Source organism: Opisthorchis viverrini (assembly GCF_000715545.1).
Source record: "Opisthorchis viverrini unplaced genomic scaffold opera_v5_12, whole genome shotgun sequence".
Lineage (NCBI taxonomy): Eukaryota > Metazoa > Platyhelminthes > Trematoda > Opisthorchiida > Opisthorchiidae > Opisthorchis > Opisthorchis viverrini.
Genome location: NW_008751668.1, coordinates 655,401 through 665,173, shown reverse-complemented (window position 1 = coordinate 665,173; position 9,773 = coordinate 655,401). Strand labels below are relative to the sequence as shown.

General features: G+C 46.6%; 1 protein-coding gene across 1 annotated transcript in view; it reads left to right on the top strand.

Annotated features, from left to right (window-relative positions):
- T265_01123 (hypothetical protein) overlaps positions 1-9,773 on the top strand; it is a gene marked incomplete at both ends in the record, with an annotated part of 29,456 nt that overhangs the window by 3,030 nt on the left and 16,653 nt on the right. The window contains one exon of the mRNA XM_009165084.1: positions 6,067-6,507. Coding sequence (XP_009163348.1) covers positions 6,067-6,507 — 441 coding nt within the window. The remainder of the gene's footprint in view (positions 1-6,066; positions 6,508-9,773) is intronic.

The window sequence follows — 9,773 nt, the reverse complement described above, 5'->3', positions numbered from 1 at the left end:
CCGTAGTGCTTGGCGGTCCACATAGTCAAAGACAGCTTTTAGATCAAGAAAAACAACAATTGTTGGTTGCTGGAAGCAGTGTCGCTGTTCCAGAATCTGTCGGAGGGTGAAGATATGGTCAATGCAACCTCTTGCAGGACGGAACCCAGCTTGGTTTTCACGGATCTGCCTCTCCCTGTGTTCAGTCAACCTTCGAAGGATAAGGCCAGAGAGCACCTTCGATGCCACAGCTAACAGGCTTATGCCACGGTGGTTTTCGCATAGCGTCCGTGTACCCTTTTTGAAGAAAGGGATAACTGTCGACTTAGGTACGCGCAATGCTGACGAGAAGCACTTGCATGATCAGAGCAAGTTATGTGCCCCAGAAGATGCTGTCCCTCGGTGATTCATAGCGACATGATCCAGTTAAGTCCATGACTGTCTTCCGGTTGGTTGCCTGCAAGTAACTCGATATGAGCGTTTAAGCTGAACGTTTTTAGTTACCAGTAACAGACAATGATCCGCACAAAACTGAAGCAGTCGCTACTCATTATCCGTACGCTGATTAGCGACTCCAAAGCTACTACCCAACTGTGCTTCTTCTGAACTCAGTCCTTCAACTTGGGTATTCGTATCACCGTATCCGTCATTCTTTCTAAACGAAGTGGTTGCGACAGGTCACTTTAAAACCCACCATCAGTTTCAATACTACAGTCTGTCAGGGATTATGCAGGTACGACAACTAACTAACGATCTGGATAACCGTTCAGCTGTAGCACCCGTTCGGCACCTAGCTGCCATGCCACCAGATGGAAGCACGGGGGCTGGGATACTGCCAGGTTGCCCAAGTTTAGACAGAGGAAGTCGAGAGGCAGAGGTCGGGTTCGAACCACGGACTTTCCGGTCAGTAAATTCGCGCTCTAACCACTTGGGCCATCTCGCCCCTGGTACGACAAATAAACACCGTTTACTGCATCGGCATGCGTTAATCTTAATTGAGCTAAACCGCACAGCTCACAGCCTACTGTTCACTGTGATCCAGTCCAGTAAGGCGCCTTCAGCCATGGGTTGATTGCAGCTCCCACACTGTAGATGCCCCGATCCATTGCGTCAGTATCGCTGCATACCTGAAGAGTGAAATGTGAAACATCAGATGTCGTCCTAAGCGGCTTGAGTTTTACGACCGAAGTGGCGAATTGCGTCTCGGAAATACAACATACGTCCACAGATAGGGAAAGCAGGGTTTCAGCGACAGATGCCTGTCACCCAATTCGATATACGGTACAGACATTAAAGGCTGCAACGTAGATCACATGCGATTTTTTTAATTTATGTGCTGTGTCAGATTGGCTGACAGACATCTCTCGCTGAGATCATGCTTGTCCTATCTGTCTATGTATATCGTACCTCGGAGACATGCAGTAAAGCCTGAAACGTAGATCAAATCCCGACCCAAAGCTGTCACGTCGTGGTGATCGGGCTTCAGTGCTGCAATGATCTTGTGGGTTATACTTGCTGAAATTTAGTTCCTTAAGTTTCAACCACGCTAGGAAGGTCAACGACCAAGAACAGCGAGTCCCCGTACTAGGAGTAATCGTATTACTAGGCCGTCTGAGGGTAAAGTCGTACTGCGATAGGAGTGTGAAGGCAGTACGGCGTTTCCCCAAGGCGACCAGCATGTCCACATTCATGGAAGCAGCGACGCTGCCATCCCACGAGGAAGGATGGGTCAGAAAAGATCGGTTTCAAAAACCGTCAGTTTGTCTGTCACGGCGAGAGCTTACACTGCGATGGATCCATGGATCAGAGACGTGGTCCTTACGCGCAGAGGACATACAGGAGATTACAGTGCTTGATCATGAGTGTCTCCAAAGCATTGATCAGGTCTGGTGGGAACATCGGTTTAGTAATGCTCAGGTGCACCAGGTGTTCTTAGGAAAATGGAACTCGCCTGCGATGTATGAATCACTCACGCCTTATAGGTTGCGCTGGTTAGGATATGTGTTCCGTATGCCAGAAGACCGTCTGCCTCGCAGAGCTCTTTTCGCCCAGTCCTTTGCTGAGTGGAAACGACCGAGAGGTGAACAGTGTATAACCTGGAAACGAAGTACGTAAACACTAACCAGTAAACTTAATCGGGTCGGCAACTGCCGCCTCCCGGGATGGGGACTCAAATCACTAGTGGCCCCAAGGCGGCATGTCCACATTCATGGAAGCAGCGACGCTGCCATCCCACGAGGAAGGATGGGTCAGAAAAGATCGGTTTCAAAAACCGTCAGTTTGTCTGTCACGGCGAGAGCTTACACTGCGATGGATCCATGGATCAGAGACGTGGCCCTTACGCGCAGAGGACATACAGGAGATTACAGTGCTTGATCATGAGTGTCTCCAAAGCATTGATCAGGTCTGGTGGGAACATCGGTTTAGTAATGCTCAGGTGCACCAGGTGTTCTTAGGAAAATGGAACTCGCCTGCGATGTATGAATCACTCACGCCTTATAGGTTGCGCTGGTTAGGATATGTGTTCCGTATGCCAGAAGACCGTCTGCCTCGCAGAGCTCTTTTCGCCCAGTCCTTTGCTGAGTGGAAACGACCGAGAGGTGAACAGTGTATAACCTGGAAACGAAGTACGTAAACACTAACCAGTAAACTTAATCGGGTCGGCAACTGCCGCCTCCCGGGATGGGGACTCAAATCACTAGTGGTTAATGACATTGGTAGAAATGGCTCAATCGCGCAGTCAGTGGCGCTCGTGCTTCAGTGAACAAACTGAACATGCCTTCGCCTCCAAGGCCTGGTTGTATGTCCCATACTCTCATTCTCAGCTGATCGAAACTGTAACAGCTGGAACCAATGTGCCTATGGTACATGGTTTATTGCTGATAAATTGGATTGAATTTGTGTCATTGCACAAGGAAACAATTACTGTTACAATGTTCGACGCAGGTGACTAAAAGACAATCACAAAATATGCCTCCGGTTTTTTCATCCCTGTGATTCAGCGACTCCAAGTGGACCACACAGTGGGTAAATGTTTGTCGCTGAAGCTATCTGCCCGACTAGAAACTGGTCAATCTCATCAGAGGGGCAGTGAAAATCACTTCCCAGCTGCCATCAACGTGTAGTTACTTTGTAGTGTTGGGATAGGTACTCACTCGCCGGTCAGGTGGAGGATGACGAGAGATTCGGCTGGAATTCACTTAGATCTCTCGTTTGTAATGTGCTACACACTGGTCGCCTATACCCAAATTTTTATCAAGCTGACGTTTTATTTGAACCCCTTTTTTCACATGTTGCGTAAACACTGTTTGACCAATGAAATTCTCGTTTACTGAAACTCAGATAAAGGTCGGATGAATCTCCCCTCAGTTCCATCTGTTGGGCCTCCCGATGATACCAATTTATCTGTAACTGACTGTTTGCCGCAACACACATACAAATGTTCATGACCGAGGTAAAATTCAGGGGAATGTGGAAGCTTGACCTACCTGGTGATCCCAATGAAGGACAAGATGTTTAGTCGACTATCCGGAATTTTCATCAACGAAATGAACAGTACCGCAGTAGCCTAGAGGCCACCACTAAGATAGCTTTGGATCCGCATGCATTGATGGTACCAACAGTTTGGTAGTAGTAGTAGTCTGTAGTACCAGTTCTACGTTCAGTACCAATCTTGTCGGTGGAGGCCTATTCATGTGTGCTCCACCTGGGACAAAACACAGACTAAGTAACTAAGGATTGATGTGTACGTACCACGTCATCAATCATCACCTTAGAACTAGCATCGGATCCCATTATTACATAAGCTGGCGCCAAACCAATGCTTCAGAGTTCACGCTTCGCACACAGCAATGTGTTAAGGAGACAATGCTTTCCAATTTTCCCCTAAAGTTTGAAAAAAAATGCGGGCAGAAACGCAACAAATGGGCATGAAAATATTTGCAACTAAAGGTACCACGACCACCCTTTTCTGGGAAGTATTCGTTAGAGATGCCACCTAACACCGTATGGTGTGAAACCTTTTGCGCGAAGTCGTAATCTATCTAGGTGCAAGCAAATCGCACTTCTTTTCGGTGAATGGTATAGTGTAACGTCGTTTCGAAAGGTGTGGCTTCTGGAGACTTATGGGGCTAGAAATTCTCAAGGTTACTGAGGAGAATTCAGCATTCATACAGTGCTTAACGGTCATTTGTCAAATGCTATGTTGCCTGGTAAAAGGGAATCCAGAGTCCTCTTATCAGTGATATAAATTGTTACTAAATTGTTCAGCTGTATGTTTGCCTTGACTTGAAATGAAAATGACGGAAAACCCCGCTAATATTCTCCAGAATGACCAGCTCACATAAGATTGAAACGCGTCCATATCAGCGTCACGTGACCGGTAAATAGAGTATCGTGAGCAAACAGTTATGTGCTCCGAATAAAAATGCGTTATTCACGTCATTTCCCACCATGTGATTTCTCATTTTCGTACTTACACTTAGCCGGTGTCCTGAAGTTGGATAAGGGCGCAGCGTGAGAGTCTAGTGATCAGCTGATGTGCTACATTACTTCCTGTACCCAGTCAACCCTGGTGCCCGTGGCACATAGTTTATAGGTGATAAATTGAATTGAATTGACGTAGATAAGATTTCACGAGATTAGTAAGTTATCATTTTGGTTTATTTTTATGGGCGAGAGTTTTGACACTGAGCAATGACTGGGGAACTGGTCGATGGATTGGTCGCCTTTCACTGCTCGATGGGTGAGACTATGGGGAAGAGCCAGTGAACAAATAGCTGCAAGAGCGAATGATACTTCCTGCTTGGCCAAGCCGATTAAGGACGTTTGGTTGAGGTACCCACCTTGAGCCTTTGGCTCAAAATTCTGACCCACAAGGCAGTCGGAGGATGTAGGGTTTTGTTTCGGGGACTCTCCCTCTAGCCTCTGAATCAAAAGGCTGGACCGCGAGGCAGTGGTTGTTAGGGTTTCCTTGGGTGACCCTTCCGGAAGCGAGTTACTCAATGGTCTGACCTACTTGGCTGTAGGGGGCCAGCCTGGCCCGAGGACGTCTGCGCACAACAGATGCCTTTTGAGCAGCACCAGACTCGCTGGCTCTAAAAGTATTTAGACCATGATGAGTAATACACCGGCTGTGACGGTCAACCTTTGGGTGATCGGAGTGTTCGATTTTTAGGTTGGACGTTTTCTAACCCTAAAAGAGACGTCCCAATGAGACTTATTTTGGATGTGTATTTCTCCACTTTATGTCACTGTACAATTGTTGGTGGATATTTTAGAACCCGTACCCTAGCGTTTCTGTTAATATAATCTTCGTGGCGCTTTTTTGTGGAATTGGTAAAAGGCTTTGACTTTCAATTTCTGGGGTGGCGTCTGTTTTTACTAACGTCTTTAAAATGTAAACTAAATTGTATCTGTGACTGTGACATTATTCTTCCTTTGTGGTACTCACAATCTTTTCAATTGTAAAGAGATCGAGCTTCCTGATTCCTTCACAAATTGACCTACTCACCTACCCAAATTCCCCGGTGACCAATGCATTGATGTGACAATCCATTAGTAGATGCTTAGTTCTTCACATAGAATTGTGAGCCTAGAGCTTTCAGTCTACGTAACGCGCCTTATCTCGCAAGTGGTGGTCAACTGTATATATACTGCACCACTGATATTTTCAGAGTGATCCATGTCGGATACCGTCACAGGGACTGTACTACAGGAATACAGGTTGGGCAAATGACGTTAGCTGCACGTTCAGCCGCACGTTAGGAATGTTTGTCATATCTTCATATTTCTCCCATGAGTTGAACTACATATATTCATTGAGTGTACCATGTTCGCCACAGGACAGGTGAGAATGTCAGCTACTGATGCGCAAACAGATGGTTGGCAAAATCACAGTTCTATATTGGTTGTTAATGAAGGTAAAGTGCCCTTCTTCCTGGATTACTGTGTTTTTTAGGCGAATTCTTGGTGTGTTTGAGATGGTTAAGTTGTTTTTTCCGGTGGAGATTTCTTGTATTACTGAGCTTATAACGGTGGTCTTCCATCAATACATGATTTCCCGTTCGTCTTCGTCTTGTACTTCAGAGCTTGCACGGGACAAAGTGGAGCGCACGTGGTCCATACCACCGACACGTTTCCAAACGCAATGGTTGAGTTCCTCTGGATCTTCTGAGAAAACACATTCAGAACACGAGCCCCATAGTTGGATTTACTCACAAACTCTGCCAAAGCGCCAAATTGTTGTCGGGGGTATTTTCAGTCCCGTATCCGATGGGTACAACAAAAAAGACTTGGCTGCATCGTCCGTACGTGTCGAATTGCTGCGGTTGGCGTGTCAGTTTAACTCTGACTGGCTGGCGGTGGACCCATGGGAGGCCGTTCAGCCGAACTGGACAAGAACGCGTCTGGTAGCGGACTGCCTTCAAGCTAGACTCGATCAGATCTTTGTGAAACTCAATGAACTTGAGTGCAGTCCGTTTGGCCTGCATGAGCAGTTGTATGTTGATAATACTCCAGCTTATCTCGGTAAGACTCTCAGTACATTCCTGTTCAACACCTTGTTGAGCTTTTTTCATCAAAAACTTTCGAGTTCATAATGTTTGTTCTGCTCTAAAAACAACCTTGCTAGTCCCAATATTAATTCACCCATCTAGACCTTGGTATAGCGGAAAATAACCAAGAAAATCTTGATGCGTCTCATAGCCACTTGGTTCTTCAGCCACACGTTTGTTTATTCACCTAACGTTTTCAATTCAAAGGAGCTAACTATCCCCGTTGATATCCAGTCCCAACTTTTAATAGGGAAACTGTTGAAGGACGCAGGAGCTGTTTCCAGGGTGTGTCTGGGCACGAGCGTTAATCTTATTTCGCCTGTCTAGGAGTTCCTGGTGCAGACATTTTCTCACCATCTACTGCGGCATTGGCATGTGTGAGACTCACAGCGCTCCTAACATCAGGTTGTTAGAGGTCTGAATAGTATTGTCTCATGGACTTCAAAATTAGAAGTCGCGAAATGTTTGGAAGCTTTTTTTCCTAATGATGAACAACTTTGCTAATCAGTTATCTTACAGAGAGGCTTTTGGCCGTTGGTCTGGATTTAGGTGCTCTGGTCGGTGGTCGTTGGCTTGTTCGCTGAGCTGGGCAATTTGGTTGCAAACGTTTCATCACCAATCGAGGTGACATCATCAGTGCGTAGTTGTGCGTAGCGGTGGGTTAGTGGTTGCTCTGTCAGTGTTTCGGCCCTCGTCCAATTATGATTTCCGCAAATACCAATGCTCGCACATTTTGGAGCATTACGAACGCTATCATGTACAACTGTTGTTCTGGGTGTGCCCATCTCCACGTAAGTAATAATAGTGGTGTTGACATAATGCTCACAAATCCATAAGAAAGTTGGATCATGCAAGCTACTTTGCACAGATTTCTTTCATGTACCCTCCCTCCGTTGTCTCGACTCACTCCAGCCTAATTTCACTTTTCCAGTTAGCTGACAGAAACTTAATGAAATAATTATTGCCCTTCAGCCCCCCTATCTCCAACTGTCAGATGCCCTCTTCCTTGCAGTAGTCTCAACTGTTTGCTCTATCCCCTCCCTTATTTTTACTATTTATAGGCAATCTTTGTATACCAGAATGTATGCACTTGATGAAGACACAACCTTCTTTCCCACCCTTTATTCGTCCCAGCGCTCTGCTTCCTATGGAGACCGGATACAAACCTTACTGTACTTTACTTGCGTTTAACTCGCGTGCTGAACACTGATCTTTAATCCACTTTTGAGTTGAGTTGGCTTCTCTGGGTCCTCTTTTAACCTAATCTCTCCATATTTAGCCCTCTCTACCATGCTTCTTCCGGTTTTCAACTCTTTGTGTCTCTTGACGGTACTTCCTATCTTCATCCTCCACCGTGCTTTTAATGTGGTTTCTTTTCAAATTCTCCTGCCTTCCGCGTGTCAAATCCTCTGGGAAAGGCGCTTCTCTTCCAGTGTCCGAAATGCCTTACTCAGACTAAGATTCTTGCTTTATACAAAGCGTAACTCTGCCCTACCCTAGAGTACTGCTATCGTATTCGAGTTGCGCTTCCATCCTCCCGTTTCTCTATTCGATCAGGTTTAGATAGAGATTATTTGTCTTTGGCTGCCTCCGTAACGGGTGGGCTTCAGTCACTATCCCTCTCTTGAGATGCAGATTCTCTACTTCCAGTCTATCGCCAATATCAAGGAACGCATGCTTCTCTGTTTGGCTCCTCAGGTTACGCCAATCAAGACACTTCCTTACTGTCAATCTGATCTTTTCGCAACTCTTTTCCACCCATTCCGGTATTCCCTCTTTCATGATCTCCAACTTCCCGTCTCTGATCATACCGCCTTAGATCTTTGTTTATATTGCCTGTTTTTGTCGTCATTTTTAAAAAGGTCTCCTGTAATGGGTATTCCTTTCCTCTATAAGTCAGGTTCATGTGTAGTAAAAAGATCGGTAGCGTCGTCGCCTGGTGCCAATACCTTACTTGCAACATACAGCAGAGGTGGCAATCGGGTCGATGCTGATGCTGACATCTCCCATCCTCACCCCTGATAATCACTTCACTTCTCTCCCGTCTCACTCAAGTATCGCCCTTCTGTAGGCCTTGGCTATGAATGTGTCAGTCTTGCACCCGAACTGCCGCCACTTCCACCGCTTTGAGTCCACTGTTGAAATTCTGTTCTGTCTCTATCACGGACGTGAGTTAAGTCGGCAACTTACTCTTACGTCCCTCTCGATAATATATTGATGTACATTCGCTGCATTTCTGTTACTCGAACCCAAGATTCGAGCTTGCAGAACTCACTGTCGAAACTCTGCCGACAACAAACTCCAGGTGATATTGAGACTTTATCATCGTCATTGGCTGTACGAACCGCGTGCTTGTCGTACAGTGGTTATAGTTGCCACAGATTTGATGAGATTTGAGATGGCTGCGCATCGGAGGAGGTAGCTTTGATGCGCAAACACAGGATTGTCAGTGGGCTATTAATAGGGAGAAGGTCGGCAGGAAAGCTATGCATTGAGGGCAATCGCTTGAATGCACGAGCACCACTGAAGGCTCGACTGCGCCATGTCTGACGACGCTGTAACCATTGATGTGTCCCGTCTCGGGGTCCCCATCTAGAGCGACGGTAATGATCACCACGGCTGAGTTCGCTGGTAATAGCTTTCACACTTCGCTACTTAGTCACCGTTTGACCCCCCTGGCTCGTTGCCACCCACACGTGGTTGTGCGAAAAAAGCCCTTCGATAAATTCGGTCAACTGACCACACCAGTGCAACATGTGGAATGTGATCAATTCAACTATCGCGGGCGAAGTGTTTCTTCTGAAAACCATTCGACGTACTTTAGCGTCACTGTTCCCATCAGATTCGGACAGTGCTCCGAAGACATTGATGGTCAAAAACTGAGCCCTTCCTCGTCCTTAGCGCGCAGAGGCCATGTTCCGGATCCGTATAATAGTAAGGAGCGCACCGCAGCATCGTACACTCGACCTTTGGCGAGCAAACTGTTTTCACGCCTGCGTCGCAGGTGATGCAGGTTCGCGAAAGCTGCTCCGCTCCCCCCCCATGCGGATGGAAATATAATCTTTTGCGAAACCACCTGGACTGACACAGCTGCTCAGGTAGGTAAACCTGTCTACTACCTCTATAGGCTCACCCACAAGCGTGAGACTAGGGTTCGAGCCCTCCCAGTTTTGCAACCAACACTCTGCACTTTAAAGGTGTTAAGCATATGCCAAACTATGATGCGGAGGCGCTCAGACT